The following is a 19,973-nucleotide window of genomic DNA, read 5'->3' as shown; positions in this document are numbered from 1 at the left end:
TGCTCCTTGCATCACATAGGGTATTTCAAATGAGACATATGTAGCTTATGGGATATGAAAGCAGAGATGTCCAAGTTGTAGCAGTGGGTTAGCGCAGTCTTCAGAGTCAACAGAAGTGTCAGCTGGGCTTTGTAGGGGAATCAGCTCACTGGGATCTGAGGGCACTGCTCCTGGCTGTGTCTCTGTTGTGTAATTCAGATGAATTGTAGAAGTCAGTAGCCTAAAGCAGCTGATGCCATGACCCCTGCACTATATGCAGTTCATGGTTTCTATTTTGGGCTAAATTTAATTTGATCCCCAGTCCCACCATCTTTGTGGTTCAAAGCTAAAGGACCACTTAGTAGTTCAGAACTGCCATGTCAGGAGAGCCTTGGCTCTCATACTTCAGCTTCCTCTCAAAGAAGGGTGGTTTGCAGATACCACAGCTGTACTGGATGTGGAAACATCATGGAATGCACATGGACAACTGGGGGAGTGCTTTAAAATTGTTATTGATCTGAGCTGGGGTGCTAATCAAGATACTGTATTTTTTAATTTTAATGATCTTTTACACAGGTCCTCCTGGCGATAGTGTTCAGCATGATAACAATCACTGTTAATGTGTCTTTGGCTAATCAAAACTGCTGCTGTCAGCTCCTGCACTTAGAGGTTTCACTACCTGAAATCTGCTGACTTAAACTCATTGTACATATTAAGAAAGAAAGGGGAGAAGGCTTTGGGGTAGCTTCCTCCCCTATCCAGTTGTCATGCCACAGTTCCATCTGAAACAAGGGATGCATGAAGCTTCTCAGTTTGCGTTTTGTTTCCCTGTGTTTTTTTTTTATCTTTGTTTAATTTGCTGACTGGCAGCTGGAAAATCACTTAATCAGCATATCTGGCCCAAATACTAGGCTTGACTTGGAAACACTGACAGTGTCTTGGCTCACTCACAACTGCAGCTAGTTTGAATTCCTGCTGTTCTTGTAGAGGTAGTGGTGATGGAAGAAGAAAATAATCATGTGAAGATCTATTTTGCTTCTTTCCCAGCTGTACCTCAGTAGCCAAAACCAAATTCCTGTTTCACTCCTCCTGCAACCTCACATCACTTTAATGATTCACTTACAGTGCACTTATGGTGATCTTTGAAGTCCTCTCCAACCCAAGCCATTCTGTGATTCTAAAAGACCTTCTAGGGGAAGAGGAGTAGCTCTCACTCCAGTTTGCAGACCTGTGTTTGAGTCTGAAGGAGGGGTATCATCAATCTGATGGTTCTCTTTGGCCAACACTGAAAGTATCTTCTCCCTCTCTGAACCCAGGCAAGCCACCTGAACCAATTACCATGGGAAGCCTTATCATGACAAGGTTAAAAATTAACTTACTGCCTTATTTTGTCCAGGTACTCCACCTCAGCCTTCTCCAAACTAAGTGAAGTGGGAATCAGACATCCCCCACCTCTTCCCTTCATTGGAAACCTGCTCTTTTTCCGTGAGGTAAGGAATGGTTTTATTTTTATGATGGGAAGAGTGACTAGGAGGTAGGAGGAATTGAAGGGGACTTTATGTTCAGTACTATCATCTCTGTAAGCATCTCCCTCTGGAGAGAACAAGGAAAATACAGCTTTTTGAGCAAATCTGTAGGAACAGTTGTATGCAAACAACAGTAATTTCAGGATAAAATAAACCTGAGGGGAAAGAAAATGCATAAGCTCCTGCAGTTAATTACTTGAGGTATTCCAAGAAGGTTCGTGCACTCAGTGAAACAAACTTAGTTATGTGAATCGTGCAGATTATGTTAACTAGCCCTAACTGGTTTGTTCTGAGTGACCTTTCTATTTGTTTGGATTTTTGCTGATGGTACACATTTATTTTAAAGCTTGTAATGTTTCTGGTTTCTAAGCAATAACTGGAATCAGAGATCACTAGATGTTATTGCTCCATGCCCTGGATATTGCCTTCCTGGACCAGGAGGAGAAGTATTGTAGATTCTGCCATCAGATTTAATTCACTTACTCTTCTTTCTCATCACCTCCTGTTAGTCTGTTCACGCTGATCTGTTTTGTTCCTTGCTCAGCTTCTGATTATCCACATACTGTCAGTAACAAGGAGCTGCCATTTCTCTGGTTGGACTCAAGCAAAAATGTTAAGTCATGGCTTGAAGCAGTGACTGAACATCTGGTGGGAAGGCAGGGCCAACCCAGGGAAGCTCAGGTGCATGAGATGTACCTGAGTGACCGGAAGGGGTGGAGCCAATATCCAGCCCTTCCCAGACCTCATTTAAGGGTTGGCAGTGGAAACAAGATATCTTGCTGGAGTGCTTTGTGTACCTTAGGTCTTCTGAAAGTAAACAGCTTCTTTTCTTTATTTTTGTGCTCATGGTTGTTGTATTTGTGCAAATCCTCACTTGTTCCAGCCTAGGACCTTGCTGCCCTGCTGTCATTGCTGCGCCTTCCAAACCATTACAGACTTACAGTAAAGCCTCCCAAGTGTGTCTGTTTTGTTCCAACAACTTTTCAGGAGATCTGGTCTAACTCCAGCTGCAGCCCAATTTCCTCTTTTAAATGCGCAGTCATCAATATCTATGCTGAGATTTCAATTATTAATGAGAATGTAGTGCCACTTACCTTGGTTTTCATGGTGATTGTTCTGTCGATATCTGACTCGTTATTAGGTAAAACCCACTTAAATGCCCGTTTTACACGTACATCTGATTTCATTTAGAAAATAGCATAAAAAATGGACTTATTTCCTCTTCATTCATTTGAATGGAATTGACAGGATGACTCTAAGATGCTGAGGATGCCAACTGTATAGAATACAGACCAGTTCACCCTCATTGTTCTGGTTTAAAATCAACTAGATGGGATGTAGTGACTCATTCTTTGGTGGCAAAATCCTGTTTATATTAGTCACCTGCTAACATTTGCTGTAGGAAAAAACTGCCGAAGTTATTTTGATAAGATATAGATAGACTTACTCTGTTACCACTGCGTGAGCTGAAGCTTTCTACAAACTATTATCTATATCTGTTAGGCAATTTTTGTTACCCGTGTTGCGTTCATTAAAATTGCTTAAAATAGGCTAACAAAAGCATGATTTTACTAAGTTACAAGTAAAAACAATGATTAAAAGTAGCCATGAAATCATGTCTCAAAGTACCAAGGAGTAAGAATGCTCAAAAACCCTGCCTGGAAGTTGAGTGATGGTGCGAGAACCCCAGCCCCACTGGACTGTGTGTCCAGCTCTACAATGTTTCACCACCTCTCCTGTCTATGGTTTTATAGCCAGTTGAAATAGGCAGGGATGAATCTAGCCTCTTTGTAATCTTCCTTCTCTTAAGTTTTGCCCTATCTTCTGGATCTGCTGTGGCTACTTGTTTAGCAGTAGAACACCAAGCAACGTATTGTTAAGAGGAAGGCTGCTATTATTCTGCTGGCTATCCTCCACCAGGGCATTTTTATAAAACATGTCTTTTCACTGTAGGCGGTAGAGGACAGCTTCTGCTTTGCTTTGCTGGGGTAATTGCTGCATCCCTCCTTCCTCAGGGCTGGGACAGGTTTTAGAGACTTAGCTGCCAATGGGACAGTGGTGCAAGAGCAGCAGTTTGCTGTAACATTAAGAAGTTTTTTCACTTGCTTGTTCACACAGTCATGTCCTTTAACCAAACTGGCTTTTTAAAGGGTTTCTTTTAACAGGCCAGCTTCTTCTCTTGCTGTGCCATATCACCAACTTTACGCATGGAAGAATGCAAGCCACAATCCTACTAAAAGAAGCTTTCAGCCCATGATCTGTTTGTATCAGAGGCATGCATGAATGGTGGCGAAGAGTAATGAATTCTCATGCAGATTCCTATACAGCACATATGTGAAATCTGTGCATTTCTAGTTGAATTTGATCTACAAATCAACACATGTTGAAAACCTCTGTATGAGAATGAAACTTAGAAATCAAAGCTTTTCAACAAATATAGCCTTTCAGTTCAAAGAATGTGCTCATCTTAACGTTTTGAACTTTCCTCCTAGCATATAATTGCTAGAAATTTAAGGATAAATGGAGGAACAAGGTGAGTCCCTCTAATGCAACCAAGTAAATCTCAGACCTGGGGATTTAAGAAAAAAAAAAATCAAAAGCTTCTGACCAAATTGTAGGACTAAGTGCTTTTTTTTTTTAATCTCGGAATGGCATAAATTCAAGAATTTTCTTGCTTATTCCCTTGCTTACATGGGTGTGAATCGATTTTAAAGATGCTAGTGAACACTCTCATTTTATTCTACCATATATGTTAACAGAACATCAGGACTTACGGTCATCTTTGCTATCATTATTATTCCGTAAGTGTGCCTGAAAATGAAGGAATGCTGCAAGCAGGATTTGACCAGTCGAACTGGATTGAGGTTTTTAATAAACTTTGAAATGTAATTTAAATGAGAAAATATCTTCTCTATGAGATTTTTTTGAAAGACTTATTTTTCTTTAGGAAAATATATTGCCTGAGAAATGCCTGAAACAAGAGTTGCTGTAATGTAGTGTCTCTGAGAAAGGAAGAGGAAGTGCTGAACGTTAAGGGGATAAGGGAAAGGTAACAAGAAAGGCCTGTCTCTGTCACAGAGAAGTAGATTTTTAACAGTTGATCTAGGGAAAACAATATATTTTTACTGTATGTTGCCCCTTTTCTTTCAAGTACAACAGAGTGAGATAATTGCACACTGAAAACTAAAACATATCCCTGTTAATCAACTTATCTAAAAAAATGAGAAGATAGGAAATTATTACAGTTCTGCAGCTGGGAAATTATCTCAGACTAAGGCATTAGATTAAAAATTTTTCCATTGCATGAGAACAATTTGTGGTGGATATGTCTGATGTAATAGTAAATATGATTAGACTGTTCAAAAAAGCAGCGGGTTCAATTTTCCCAGTAACTCTGCAGTCTTGCAGCAGACAGACCAGTGTTTTGCTAGGAGCTGCTGACCCCCCCTCTTTCTCCATGTACTGCATTTTTCCTACTGATCTGAAAGACTGCGTTTTGTGGAGAAGGTAAAAAAAAAACACACAGGAGACACAAAGGTATGCACAGCATAGGCTTTGAGGCTTATACCAGTGCATAAGTGAGAAGGGCAGGTTGCAGAAATGCTAAGTGGAACAGTCTTATTAATTTGTAGGGTAAGTATTTTGCCATGCAACAAATGCACTGAAAACGGTGCACACGTGTGCTGTGTTACCCTTCCTCCTGAAGAAACACAGCCAACATTGGACCTGTTGCTATGGCTCTACTGTGTCTTTCTCCCCATTTATCATCTCTTAGAAGGCAGCTGTGCTGTTAAGTGTTGCTGGTGCTGACATTTGAGCGGCTTCAGGCTTGGCATGTACCTGCGCTCTGCCCAGCTTCAGAGCAGTGCCCTGCTGTAGCCAGGAGCTTTCTGCTCTGCTTTTTTGGGGTGCACCTTGGCTTCCTCATTTGGGTTCTTGGTAGGTACATATGTGGCTGTGCCCCGCATGTGGCTGAGTGGTATGTATTGAATCCCTGTGTTGGCATGAACACATGTTGCTCTCCTCCTATTGCTCCTAGCAAGCTCCAGTGACGCTTTGGACTGGCTGCTTGTGTCCCTGCCTTGCATTTCAATGAAGACCATCTCTCTCTTTAGCCCCTCTCTGCTTGGACAGGATACTCTTTGTTTACTGTGTTTATTTCTGTCTGGCCTACTTGTGGATCCTAGGCTACCCTGACATGGCCCACTTCTGCTGAATGTGAGTGGGGGCTGTGCGGTGCTTTGTTGTGCTTTCAGTTTAGGATCTGCTTGGGCCATGTTTTATGGCTGGAGGGTGGGAGTGGAGAAGGGGAGGAAACACGGGGAGAAAGCAGAGAGCGAACATCACCTTTTTCCTCAGGCTGCCAAAGTATCCTTTGACTGGGAAGTAAAGAAAAATAAAAGGCCGGCTCCTTGCAGGAATGAAATGAACCTTATGCCTAATTTTCAGCCTAGAAAGCAGTGTGTCAGTGCTTGGAGAGAGACTGCATCATTTACTCTTCTGGAATTTAATGACACAGCATACATACCCAAGCAAGGTTGGAGAGAGCCAAATGGTGAGGGGGAAAAGACAAGAGGGAGGAAGAGGAGCTCTCACACTGTGAACCTGGATTTAATTATAATAATGTGGCTTACACCAACAGTGAAAGCTTACATATGGCTTTGTGCTGCTTTGCACGCATAAACAGGAGAGGAACAGGGTAAGGAAGTGTGTTCCTTGCCACTTGGTAACTATCTACATGGAACCAGAAAGGGTGACTGTGGCATCAGTGACCAGCCTGGTGTATATCCTCTGCCTGTACATGTGCACTGAGGGTTTTGATCATCTACACCTCATGGGTACTTTGAGTCTTCTTCGTGTCCTAGTGAGACTCCACTTGACTGGGAGGTCTGTTCGTGTGTTCATGTCAAAAGAAATGCACCACATGGTGCAGATCTGAACCTAGCCACATTACGGTCTGCAGCATGACAGAAATCTTGGGATTATATGTGTTTTTATGTGTATATTCATGTGTTCATAAACCATTTGTATCATCTCTCTCCACTTCAAATGCATATATTTTCCTAGTTTGAACTGATAATCTTTGCCACCTTCTTTGATCAGACATTAGATTGGATTACTTGTCAGAGTCAGAATAGTACCTGGTTGTGGGAACCTAATGCAGGAGGCTGAGACATGGCAGTTATCTGACTAAATGCCACTGGCACCCTTCAGCAAGAACACAACCTCTGGTTTCTCAGACTGGTGTTAGACAAAGTTGTTGAGGGGCTCATAGCAGCAGCTTACTGGCCTTGTGGGGCCTCAGCAGGGAGAGCCTCTGGGGAAGCAGTGCGTAGTCCTCAGACAGCCTTCTGTACAGACATGATATCCTTGATGTTTCAGCTCTTGATGTATCTGATAAGTATGTTCGTGAAGTACCCCTGATATGACGTCAATAGATTCTCTGTAAATAACCTCTTTGGAAGCTAGAGACAGTATTATGAGGCACAAAGCAACTGGCAGGTCTTATGTGACGGAAAAAAGGTGAATCATTGCTGCTTTGCTGGTAGGTAATGGTGACCCAAGGGTACTGGTCATGAAGGATGCTTTTGCTTTTCTGAAATATTTTTCCTTTGAAAGGAGAAAAGAATGAACTTTGGCTTTTGTAGTCCAAGGAACAGTTTATTGTTGTGTACCTTGTGCCTGCCCTACTGCTGTTCCTTTTGCAGTGCTGCATACAGCTGGGTGAATGTTTTCTGTACAAGCAGTAGAGTAGCTGTCTTTCAAAGGAGAGGAAGATTTCATTGATGAGCAACATCATGTCTTTGGTATTCTCTTAGCTGTGCTTTGGCAGTTCCATTTGGCATACTTTGTGCTTGAGGTGAGGAGGGAATGGCTTTGGCAATTGCTACCTAAATGCAAAGGGCTTTCACAACTGTGTGGAAGAGGGATTGCGTTTTCAATGGCATCATGACAAACTGAGGGCAGAGATTGTTTTTCAGTCATGTTCCTAGCTTTCTCTAGAGTCCCAGAGTGTTTCTTATTTTCTGGATAAGCAAAGCTGCTTCTTTTGTTTCACCTTGTGCTTCTTTTTACCCCCCTGCAATATGACTGGCATGGATGGTATTCTGGTACTTATGTTTTGCTTTGTCATCTGATTATGGTGAAACACTGTGATCAATGCCTAAGCGACTTATCTGGGGATATTCTCTGGTAGATTGTGAGAGACTGGTATTACTGTTGCTTTTAAAAGACTGGACAGTTTGAAGGCTGGAAGAGATTGAAATGATCTGACAGAAGATAAAGAGCAAATAGAATTATGAATCATTGCCAGGCCTAAGCTCTGATCTGTAACTGAAGATATCTGAATAAGGTTCATTCACAAGATCATTATGATTTTTTGTGATTTCATGCAATTCATGGTAGAAATCCATTGCTCCTTAGTTGATTGATTTTTTTTTTTTTTTGTGGCAGCAGAGAAATGGCTTCCCAATATCCATTTGAGTAGAGGCCTACATCATTTAAATGACGTGTGGCTGTTGGGAGTGATGTAGGGGAAGTTTGCCATGCATTGTGCTTCTTGGCGACTGTATCTGCATGTTCATCATAGAAAATTCCAGAGTATTATCAGTAGCCTACTTTTTAAGCAATGCATACTACTGAATTAAAGCTAGCTCTGGCATGCAGTGTAGCAAAAGTGTTCATGAAATAGTTTTGCTATACAATAGTTAAAAGAATTAGGATAATGTGGGATTTCAGTGGTAGCAGCATACTGATAGACCCAGTATAACTGGAATTTGCCTTGAACTCCCAAATTCCTGTGATCCGTGTGAATTATGCTGTTCAGCTTGAAAAGCAGCTCAGTGGTGATATGACTGAACAAGCTGTTGTAGTGAACTTCATGGGCTTCTGTATGTGGTCTTAAAGTGGAAACATTCCTTAGGCCTCACTGTCTTCTGTTGAGTTTGGGCTATATTCACGTCAGTGCAGCAGTGGCTTGAAGAGAGTAGGATTGAAGTAAATGCAAAATCTATTACTCCTTGAAATAAAAGCAGAAAGCAGTAGACTAAGTAATGCAGTGAATTAGAGCAATCTGCTGTTTTGTTACCTGTAAATCTGGAGTTTGGTGGCATCCTATGCTGCTCAGCTTCTTATCCTGATGCATAGAAATCTGTATCCAGAAAAAGAAGTACTGTGTCAGCAGCATCAGTACTTATTATAATAGTGGCCAGGTATTAGCTATAATGCTAAAATTATAGCCAGCTCAGATTGGTTGTTGAGAACAGTCGTTATCCACGAGCCAACCAATTTAGCTGAGTCTTAACTTCATGAGCAGCATCTAAATGCATTAGCCATATGCTCCTCAGCATATGGGTAAATATATGACAATTTATTTTCATTAGGACTTTCTTACAAGTGCTGCTAACCCAAGCTCCACTAGAAATGTTTACAGCATGACAAGTCTCTTCACATAAGAAGCTGGCTTTCTGTACATCAAGTCATCCTGAAAAGGTAGCAAACAAATACTTCCTCCACTCTTTCTTTGAAGTAGAAAGGTACAGCTTCTGTAAGTCTGATCTACAGTAACCAGCTGGGCTTGGTTTTGTATTGAAGTGAGTAATACAAGGCTTTGGAGAGCTGTCTGTTCTAACGTACCACTAAATCCCTAGTTTTAATTGTGTGCTGCCTTCTAGCTGCCAACAATGAAGTTTGGGTGATACTCTCTCCTTGTGGCTTTATCTGGATGTAGAGTGTATGACCTACTGCGTTCCTTACTCTTTCTCCCTTCCTCAAGAAGGTAGTGGATGAAATGTAACTTTTGTATGGAGGAACTGAATGGGAAATTACGTCTTGCTCTTGGCTTAAATGGTCAAATGGATGCAGTGTAGGGAGAGCACTGTAGGTTTGGGTGCTGGGACAGAGCTGTGAGTGCTGAAGTAGCAGCATATGTGGTACTGGTGTAAAGCAGCTGTTGCTGTTGTGAGAAATAGGTGATTGCTGGTGTTTGTTGCCTTGTTTTTTTTTTTGTTGTTGCTTTTATTTGTTTGTTTTTTGGACAAATGTCTGGGTCAAAATGCATAACCACAAAAGCTGCCTAGGTAGATACGGAAGTGTAAGAAAGAGCCAAATTGTCTGAAGGATATGAAGATCAAATGCAATCTAACTCGCCATATATTCAGAGGCCTCAACAAGTGCCTAAGCTTCGACAGAAACATGAAACCAGAATTAACCAGAGTTAGTCAAATCAGGCTTGAGAGAGGAAAGGATTGTCTGCAGTCAAAATAAACCTCTGTGCTTTAAAACCAGGTATTTCAAATAGCTGTTGGATTTTCCTTCTGTTTTCACTGTGCAGCAGATTGACAGATACAGTCATGGGTTGTCCCCTGTAATTTTCGCATTGCATTTTATTCCTCTGCTATTATCATTCTGTTTCAAAATTCTTAAATAGTCTGTGACTTTTAGGCAAAACATTTGTTGCCAAGTTGTACTTACTGGGGCATTTCTAAATATTCAGGTAGGAAAAAAAGAATAAGCTTCTTACTAAAGATTCTTGCAGTGGTGAAATGGAACTGTGAATTATGAGCAAGGCAAAAAAATGGAAACCTATGTATATGTTCTAAAAGATCCCAAATTTATATTTTCTTAATAAACTTGAGGGAAAAGCAAACCAAAGCATTAGTCTTTACTGTTTTTTTGTGACCTTCCATAGATTTTTTTTTTTTTGTGCAAGGTAACTAATGAACTTTTTCACTTATGGCATAATGCAAAGCTGTTAACTTTTCATAGGTAGCATGATGCTAGAGGCAATTCAACTAGCATTAGTAAATGCTGAACTGCAGGAACCATAGGAAATCACACGTAATGGTGATTTAAGGGATTCAAGTATTCACTTGGAAGCTGACTGGGACTTCAAACACCACAATTATGTTCCAGTCATGGAAAGTGAAAAGAGCAGGTGTTGGGGTGAAGCTGATAAAAAGGGGATGTGGAACCCCTATGTCTCCATTTTTTTTAATGTTTATTTGCATCTATGTCTGTATGTCAAAACAGCGGATGATAAAACCTGGATAAGATAAAACACCTCATCACTCTACAGGGTAGTCTAAGAAATAAGTACATAGAGATATGAACAAGAAATCAGTGATTGATATATGATTATTTTGCAAGGATTACAGCTGGCAAAGGGATGAAAATAACTGTTTTGATCAATTAGTACACCAGAACATATAATATTCTGTGAAAACCAAGTGGCAAGGCAGCCAGGGAAAGGTGGCATTTGAATTATCCTTTGAGCTCCAAATATGGAGGCAGTCATGGACAGGAGCATCTTGCGGCCAAACTATGGTGGAAAGGGCTCTTTACTACATGCAAGAGAAGAATTGAGATGTTTTTTTAAGGGAAAAAAGCTGCGGTTGGTGACCTTATACTAGGGGTCTCTATTTTAATAAAGAGTTTCTTATAGTTCATGACAGATGGAATTAGGGATCATGCAAGTATCTTGTAGTTATATTTGTGTTTATATTTTTCACTACCTTTCCTCCCCCCACCCCCTCCCCAATGCCCCTGGGAACCATCTGAGAGACCTCATAAATGTGAGATTTCATTTTCTAATGCTATTTCATTTCCTGGATGGAAGACCTGCCACGAGAAGACCAGACCTCAAATTATAATAGCCCTATAAATAACTCCCTAAGGTGAAAGGGAAAAAGAGAGCCTTTGAAAGACAACTGCAAATATAAACATGAAGGTGTTTGGGTTCTTGTAGAACCAGACTAAGTGGCTCTAATTAGGACATCATTTATTTAGTGTAAAGTTAGTGGGTTTTGAGGGGTTTCTGTGTTGTTTATCTCTGTGCTCTGTTTCCTTAAACTTAGATCTCAAAAGTCCTCTGAGGTACTTTGCTGGAGTTTAATTTTCTACGGTGTTTAGGTGTCTTTTGTCTTATCTTTAAATCCTGCCAGAAAATGTGGTTTCTAGGAAAAATTGAAAATGATCAGAGAAACTGATTAAAACAACAGCAAATTGAGTTAAATATAGTCTGAAAATGCAACATTCTTCTTTCTGGATGAAATTGTTTTATTTCAGGAGACCCAGACCCAGACTGTCTGCCTGCTTTCCACTGGAAATCTGTGCGGAATTGGCACATTGACTAGAATAAAAACATTCCCGAGGAATCGGCATGTTCTGTCAAAACATTTGAACAGCTCCCATCTCCCTGAGCACAGCACTGTTATGGAGCCTGCAAAGGGAGCTCTGAGACTGCGACGTGGCTTTGCTGACATTGCTTCCAGCCTCCCAGCTTGGATCCACCTTTTTGCATAGTTAGAGGCAAAGCTCTGTGGATTAAGCTGAATTTATCTGTGATGGGAGCAGGGAGGGCAGTCAGTGAGGGCCTTTCGCCTTTTGGTGTGGAAGGGCTGAAGATGTGTGTGGTCTTTGTCTTCTCCCTGTTTCTGCAAAGCAGAGTGTGTGAGGAGAGGTATGAAAGATGAGGCTGTGGGACCCCAGTAGCATCCACCAGCAGCCAGTGGGTCAGCCTACTGGCCAAAGACAGCTGGACTGGCAGAGCTGAGCTCCAGGAGTTCTGCTGCCCAGGGACAGGATTTCCCTGTGATGGATACCTCTGTGCAGTGCTTCTTGCTGCTGCATGTCTCTCAGTTGTTTGTGAATTCAGCATCCTCCAGCAACAAAATTTGTTCTTTGCCTTGTGGAGTAATATTAAGTCTTCTCATGGATACCTCTGTGGCTTGGTTCATAAAAAAAAAAAAAAAGCAATCTTTGTTTAGAAGATGATATATGGCAATTACAGAGTATATCTAAGCAAAGTGCGACTAGCACCAGTCTTTTCAGTGGGATTCTGATTACTTTTCTAGGTAGCATCTTACTCCTGCAGCACTGAGATGAAGGGAGTCATGGGATCTACTTGATCTGAATAAGTGTTAAAGTGAGGGCTGCAGCCACTTTACTGGAGGTGCTGTCTATCTGCTATTGAGACTAGTTGCTTGGGAGTGTAATTGTGTCATTCTTGTTACCAAAATTGATATCCCCTGACTGACCACAGCTAAATCAGTTTTTCTTTTTGCAGAATTTCTGGGTAGTTGCATGGTGATGCATTGTGGTGGACAGCATGTAGTCAGTGGTCTGAAACAAATGAAGTTTTTCTTTATATTGGAAACAATGATGCGTATCAAGCAGTGCTTTACTGTGCCGATAAACTAGCAGATGGTGTCCTTTTTAAGGCTGCACATGTGACAATACCCTGTTTGAATGAGTATCATACCTACTTTTCTAACCTCTTTCTGGCAGAAGAATTCTTCATGAAGTAGCATAAAAGTTAAACAAGATGGAAAGGCACATATGTGCCTATCTTGTCCACTGTGACACATGCCCACGTGCCGTGGTTTGACCTAAACAGGTGGCTCAGCAGCACACAGCCACTCGCCCACTCTTCCCAGGTGGGACTGGGAGAGAATTGGAAAGGTACAAGTGTGAGAACTCGTGGGTTGAGATAAAGATGATTTACTAAGGTAAAGTAAAAGCGTAATTCACTAGCAAAGCAAAACAAGACAACAGTTCAGAGCCATTCTGATAAAAGTGGAATAATTCAGAAACATGATGGAAGGACCTGGATGTGCAGACCAGGGAGGATAAGAGTGGCTTATAAACATTTTGTGGCTCTTTTTGGATTAGTGACAGCACAGCAGTCTTATAGAGGGTGGGATGTGAATGTGAATTCCTAACTCTTACTTATCCCTTGGGCCAGAAGGACCAGATGTGTTGCACAGGCAACAAATTTAATCCGTGACGAGTCAGACCAAAAGTTAAGTTACTGAGCCCCAGCCCACATCAAGTAGAAAGACAAGACCACCCAATCTGATGCCTTTAGAGGAGAAGGTGGAATTACTGTAGTGAATAATCTCTTGTAATATGCAAGTAGTTCTATACACTGTGGTTGGTGGCAAGGCTGCTAAATCCCCACTGTAGAACCTAGAACTGTAACTCTGTGATTCCCAGAATCACTGGATGTTGTTACTTTCATGTGCTGCTATAACTCCTTATATTTAGTCCTAAATCCAACCTAAGGTCTAGTATGCTGCACTTATAAATTCTGACCTGATGCTGATGAAATACAGTAATCTCTGGAATTGAATGATGGGAAGGTAGCTTAGAATAGCTCAAGTCATATGGGAGGAGAAAACCCTTCTTTGGGTGATTGTGGAAAGGGTATGTTATTAAAAGGCTTTGAGACTTTGCTGAATGGTGAGTCCATCAATTCCCATGAGAGGTAACAAACTGGAATGTCACTGTCAAAAGCCTTTTGACGTAATGTACTAAGTGTCTTGCAAAGATCTGATTGAGACTCAGATTCTTGCAGGCTCACCACTGTGCCACACCAGAGCAGTTGCTTAATTTGCAAACATCTCAGCATCTGCAGTGACAAACCTGGAAGGGATATTTCTGTGGTTTTATGGGTGAAGAAATTGAGGTCTCTGACTACAACAGTTTTGCTTCACCACCTTTCAAGAGCAGTAGTGAGGTATCTAATGTCTTCATTGGATGTGGAACTGCTACTGTTTGGCTCCTCCAAGACTGCACAGAAAGAGGCTGTGGCAGTGCTGTAAAATGCATTTAATCATAGGATTGCTCAGGTTGGAAAAGACCTTCAAGATCATCGTGTCCAACCTCAACCTAACCGTACTACCCTAACTCTAACAACCCACCGCTAAATCATGTCCCTGAACACCACATCCAGTTTTTAAACACATTCAGGGATGGTGACTCAACCACCTCCCTGGGGAGGTGCTTAACAACCTTTTCTGTAAAGAAGTTTTTCCTTGTATCCCACTTAAACCTCCCCTGGTGTAATTTAAGGTCATCTCCCCTTGTCCTGTCACCAGTGAGAAGAGATGAACCCCGCTCTCTCTGCAATCACCTTTCAGGTATTTGAAGAGACCAATAAGATCTCCCCTCAGCCTACTCTTCCCCAGACTAATCAGCCCCAGTTCCTTCAGTTGCTCCTCATAGGGCCTTCACAAGCACTGTTGCCCTTCTTTGGACTTGCTCCAGCACCTCAATATCCTTTTTGTATTGAGATGCCCAAAACTGAACACAATGCTCGTGGGGCCTCACCAGTGCCAAGTACAGGGCAGGATTACTTCCCTAGTCCTGCTCACCACACCATTCCTGATAGGGGTCAGAATGCCAGTGGCTTTGTTGGCCACCTGAGCACACTGCTGGCTCATATTCAGCTGACTGTCCACCAGCACACCAAGGTCCATTTCCATTAGGCAGCTTTCCAGGCACTCCTCCCCAAGCCTGTAGGGTTGCCTGTGGTAGTTGTGACCAAAATTCAGGACCCAACACTTGGCCCTATTGAAACTCATGCGCTTGGCCCATCGATCCAGTCTATCCAGGTCCCTCTGTAGTGCCTTTGTATCCTCCAGCAGGTCAACACTCCCTCCCAACTTGGTTTCATATGGACTTTTGCTCAGCACTTCAGTCACTGCTGCTTCCCTGGAGTCTCTTGTGGCTGCAGTTCATATTACAAGGTGGAGGATAATGGCTCAAAAAATCCCTGGGATTAAAAATCATCTTAAGTTTAAGGTTCAAACACAACTTGCTTTTCTACTACTTCTGTAGTCAGTCTGGCTGTTTTTGTTTGGCTTTGAAAAAATGTGAAGAAGTGTTAAATTCATGTTTGAAATATTGCCTCTCTTCTGAGAAATTGGTATTCGTTTTCTCATTTTCAACAAGGAAAACTCACTTTTGAAGCAGAGATTTTGGCATTAATGTCTTGATAGAATAATAGGCATGAGATGGATTGCAATCTATTGCCTCAAGACTTTGCCAATCATAAACTGAAATCAGTTAATGCATTAAATCTTGCTGTATTGTGAAACGTGCTAGTAGTATTAAAAAAATCAATCCAGAAAATATATTGATTATATTATCTCCATAGCAACAAACAATAATGGGATAATGTTAGCTTAATAATTGTGCTTTGTGAAAACCTTTCAGAATAATTACCGTATTGTGGTCTTTTCACAATGTGCAGTGTAATAACGTTTCTTCCTTGACTGCAGCCGCCATCAGCACTGCGTCAAGAGATGCTGTTTATGTGTGCATACATATGTATCCACGGGTAATTTTGCTCCGGGTGAAACAATTTAGCAGACTATTTTGAGACTCGTTTTTAAATGGTCAAGACCGCAAATTGGCAATTGTTTTCCATGTGGTTTGTTTTTCCCCACGTCCTCTGACAACTGGCTACTGTGAAAAGAGGCTGTTAACATTCTTTCCTGCCTCTATCTTTGCACCCCACAAAGGTTTTGGCAGGAAGGGAATGTCCAGCTAGAAGGTTAAGGATCTGGGGAAGAGAGGAACCCTGCCCTGAAGCCGATGCTTCAAAGCTGTTGCTTTAATTGAATTTAATCACTCATCCTCTCAAAATAACCTGTTCCACAGGAGCGGAGATAGCTGTCTGTGTTTTGAAAGATATGATTTTCTTTGGCATCCTGCATTGTCATTTAATTAACCTGAGGCTGTTCTGAATAAACATACAGAAATTCTAATATGTATGTGTGTCTGTGTGTATGATGCTTTTAGCTTGAAATTTTAGCAGGAGAGTGAGGGACAGATATGTATGCTCTTCGTGGGGGTCTTGCTTTTATTTCTGCTTTCAGATTGACCCTGTGTTTTTGCTCTTGAACTAAAAAAAGGTGTTGACCCTCCTCTTCAAGGGAGAGACCAAGTATTTAGAGTGGTCAGGGAAAAGAAAAAAGAAAGTATATATTTAAGAAGAGGAAAAGAAACAGCAGTATTATCCCTGAAGTTTAAGCAGCCCTCCTGGAGCTGTTCAGCCCTCCTGGAAGCCTGTGCAGGAACCTTACAGTGAATCTGGGACTCATCCACATTCTGGTCATGGTGTGGTAAGATGCCCCTTTACTTCCTAGGGCACGAGTGGATGACATTCTCCAGTACTGACTGTTCCAGCTCTTTTCCTGGACAGAAAATATGGAACAAAAACTGATGATAGCTTAAAATTTTCAGCGCTGTTTCTTACCATTTCAATTCTTATTATTTCAGTTCTTACTTTTTGATGAATTTGTTTTTCAACTTGCCATTAATTTGGATTTTTACCATTTCCTAGATAGGACTCCCCTTTTCTTTCAGGATCTCTTAGAAAAGGCCCCTACCTTGGCACTGCTATGAGCAATATAGCTCCACAGTGGAACCAGGAACGTCCATTTTCTTTCAGCAACATTATGGTGGTGATTTGATACTGTAAAAGTAAAAAATGCAGTACAGTACAGGAGCAGACAGTTTTCAATTTGTGCTGATGCCTTCATAAGGAGTTTGATTTTTCTGCTGTCCCCTACTGTTGCTTTCATTTACAGTCCCTCCAGGCTGTTGAATTACAGGAGGGTGTAATGGAAGAGTTGTCTTCTGTCCCAGGCAGTGGTTCCTTTCTCCCAGTGGCCCAATCCCCTAGGAGTGCAGCAAATTCACAGGGAAAGGGAAAGGCAGTGGTTGCTCTCAACTTTGTGCTTTGTGCTGAAGTGGCTACTCCTACATAGCAGTTGTACTGAACGAGGGGTGCCAAGACTCTCTCTCTTTTCTTTTATGTAGCCGTGAAATGGCAGCTGAATGTATCAGCTCTCTGGAAAATATCTGGTACTTGGAGATGTATAACATCATTCACTGTTTAAAAAAATCCAGATAGACAAGGCAGAGTTGAAGGAATAACTGTGCCTTTCCTGGCACCCTCTGTGCGTCCTCTGGGTGCTGGTTGGTGGTCTTGCTGCTCATGAGAGCTGTCCCAAACTCTCATTCCACTGCAGCCTCCTGTTTAGTTTCCTTGTGCTGTCCCGCTTTCTGCTGTTCTCCCTGATCTACCCAGCCTGTGCTGGGCTTGGCACTGAGTGTTTCAGTCTGGCTTGTTCCGGGGAGGCCTGATGTGGCTTTTCAGTGTGTCTATTCTCTGTGCTTGGATCCTACCAGATACTGTCTGGGTGGCTTGGGTCTTAAACAGTGCCTGGCTTCCAGAGAAGCATGGACAGTAACGTACTTTACGAAAACATGGAGGTTTTGTTGGAATAATTATTTTAAGGTAGACAAAGAATCAGCTGCATGGTTTGATGTGACTGCTGGGGTTGTAGCTCATCTTATTCCAAGAGGAATAAGACTATTCTGCCCTGTTAAGGATCTTACACCATGGTTTTGACCATTTTGGTTTGGGGTAGGTCTGTCCTACCTGTTGGATTGTGAGTCTGGGACCAGGATGAAGCACATTAAGCATTTGTTCACATGGGTAGAGTGAGGGTTTCCAAATGTATGGGTTCACCTTGCAGCTTGTGTATGTGTGTCATGTGGATTTGTTTGCCCTTATTCTTGTGGCTTTTACAGAGGTGCCATGTGATAGTAATAGAAATGGGTCTGTCCATGCTGCAGATAGCAGCATGCTTTGTTCTGCATCAGAGGGCAGCACAATCTGTAGGGATATTTTTCTGCCCTCATATTTGAATGTGTGTGATCTTGTCCAACTATGTTAAAATACATAAGTAGTCCCACTATCTTCCAGTAATGCATTAAGTGAAGTGATTAAAGCCTGTCACCTGTAATGCACTTTCCAGCTCTCTCCCTTGGTGGAGTACTCTGCATGTGGTGCAGTGCTTTGAGTGGGTTCTGGTTTGTGTCCTTGTGTTGACACAATAAACGATCAAAATTTGGGAAATGAACACAGATGAAGTGTGATTATCTTTAGGTCTTTCTGATCTTTGTTTCATAGTTTCAGACTTGGTGGTCACAGATACTTAAGTGCCATTAATTTTTGTAATCAGTTCATAAACAGCAGTGCCTTACTAGCCCTATACAAGGGAAATATCTCTGAGGATGCTGAGATATCATCATGAGTAATGCTGCTTTGTAAAGCTGAGCATTTCCTTGAAATCCACTTGTCTATATAATGCTAATCATTGGGTGCTACTGAGTTAAGGCAATATGAGATAGCCCAGAGTCCTTATCAGAAAAGAGAGTTAAACACAATCACTCTAGTTCTGTAGATGAAGATATTAAATTTGTGTATGGACATGTAACTGTTCTGGTATGTATTTCAAAGTCTGTTTGCACTCTGTTGTGCCGAAGAGATGGTTACTGTCTCTTTATCATGAAAATTGACATTTTCATAACCTAAAGCAATCTGCTGTTGCTGGATCTGGGAAGAAGGATGGCACTTCTTAGAAGCAGGGACTCTCCTTGGAGGAAGGGAGAGTCCCTGCCTCCTTTCTTGGGATGTCAACTTTCATTTCTCCACGTGCCAATTTGTTGCTCCCTAAAACAGTACTGCATTGTCAGAGTACTCCCAAAATGTTTGTTTTCCTCAGATTTAGCTACTGTGTCTGCCTGTCTGTCCTACAAGAAATAGTTTTTACTTATTTAGATCATGCAATTGCTGCTTTGCTCCTCATAAGGCAGGCCAGCGAGGAAAAGTAATAAAACTCATTCACTGGCAGTGATGTGCTGAATGCTTACACTAACTCTTCTGAGAGACATTGAACACGCAGTAAAAGTACACATTGCAATGGTCTTCTATGGCACAATGAATTCTCTCCTATAGAGAGCACTGTAATTCTCTGTTTTCCTATTGTAATTTGAGGAAGTAGTAATATTAAGAAAAGCAACAAAGATGGTTAGTGGTCAAGTAGAATTATGTACAAGCAGAGACTGTGGGAGAGAACTGCATTCTGTTTGGAAAGATGACAACTTAGAAGAGATTCAGTGGAAACTATATAGTCAAGTAAAAATAAGATCCGTCACTGGTTTCTCTCTTTTTTTTTTCCCCAGTAACTTGACTTCTTATAAATATATATTTATCACAGGCTCAGAAACTGCAGTAAGTCTGTAAGACCTCATATGGAGCCTTTCATGAACATTCATTGCACAAATTGTATTTCTCTATGTGCATGTGTTCATAATAACATGTTTTGTTTTCCATAAAGGTTTGCAGTAGCCTGAATAGGTGTCTTCTGTGACATTTGCTATTAAATAAAGTAAGGACCTAGCAGGTTTATGTTATTTAGACAACAGTCTTAATAAAAATTGTAAGGTTGCAATTATAGCTCCACAGCAGACATAAACAAGGTCTAAGCTAATGGAAGGAAACTTCCAAATATATATATATATATATATATATATATATATATGTATTGCCAGTGTGATCAGCCTGTAGAATTCATCACTACAAGAATGAGGAGAATCAAATACAGCAGCTGGAATAATTTGGGGGCCTGGTTAATTTTATGACGAATCCCATGTGTAGCTCCGTATAAGAGTAATTGAATCTTAAGCTAACAGTTGGGTGAGGGAGAAACCTCCCCCTATTTAAAGCATTTTGGAATTAATCATATATGTGCTTCCCCTCCCTCCTCCCCCCCCCCCCCCCCCCCCTTGATTTTCTTTGAAGCCTCAGGCATGTGATATGTTTGTAAG

At 41.5% G+C, this 19,973-nt stretch overlaps 1 protein-coding gene across 3 annotated transcripts in view; it reads left to right on the top strand.

Moving 5' to 3' along the window:
• TBXAS1 (thromboxane A synthase 1) overlaps nucleotides 1-19,973 on the top strand; it is a 234,064-nt gene that overhangs the window by 49,180 nt on the left and 164,911 nt on the right. For all 3 annotated transcript variants that reach the window (XM_065743180.1, XM_065743182.1, XM_065743181.1), the window contains exon 2: nucleotides 1,376-1,469. In XM_065743180.1, coding sequence (XP_065599252.1) covers nucleotides 1,376-1,469 — 94 coding nt within the window. The remainder of the gene's footprint in view (nucleotides 1-1,375; nucleotides 1,470-19,973) is intronic.

This window comes from Cyrtonyx montezumae, unplaced genomic scaffold, assembly GCF_038088225.1.
Source record: "Cyrtonyx montezumae isolate F1298 unplaced genomic scaffold, pur_monq_1.0 scaffold_3, whole genome shotgun sequence".
Lineage (NCBI taxonomy): Eukaryota > Metazoa > Chordata > Aves > Galliformes > Odontophoridae > Cyrtonyx > Cyrtonyx montezumae.
This window is presented reverse-complemented; position numbering and strand designations above follow the sequence as displayed.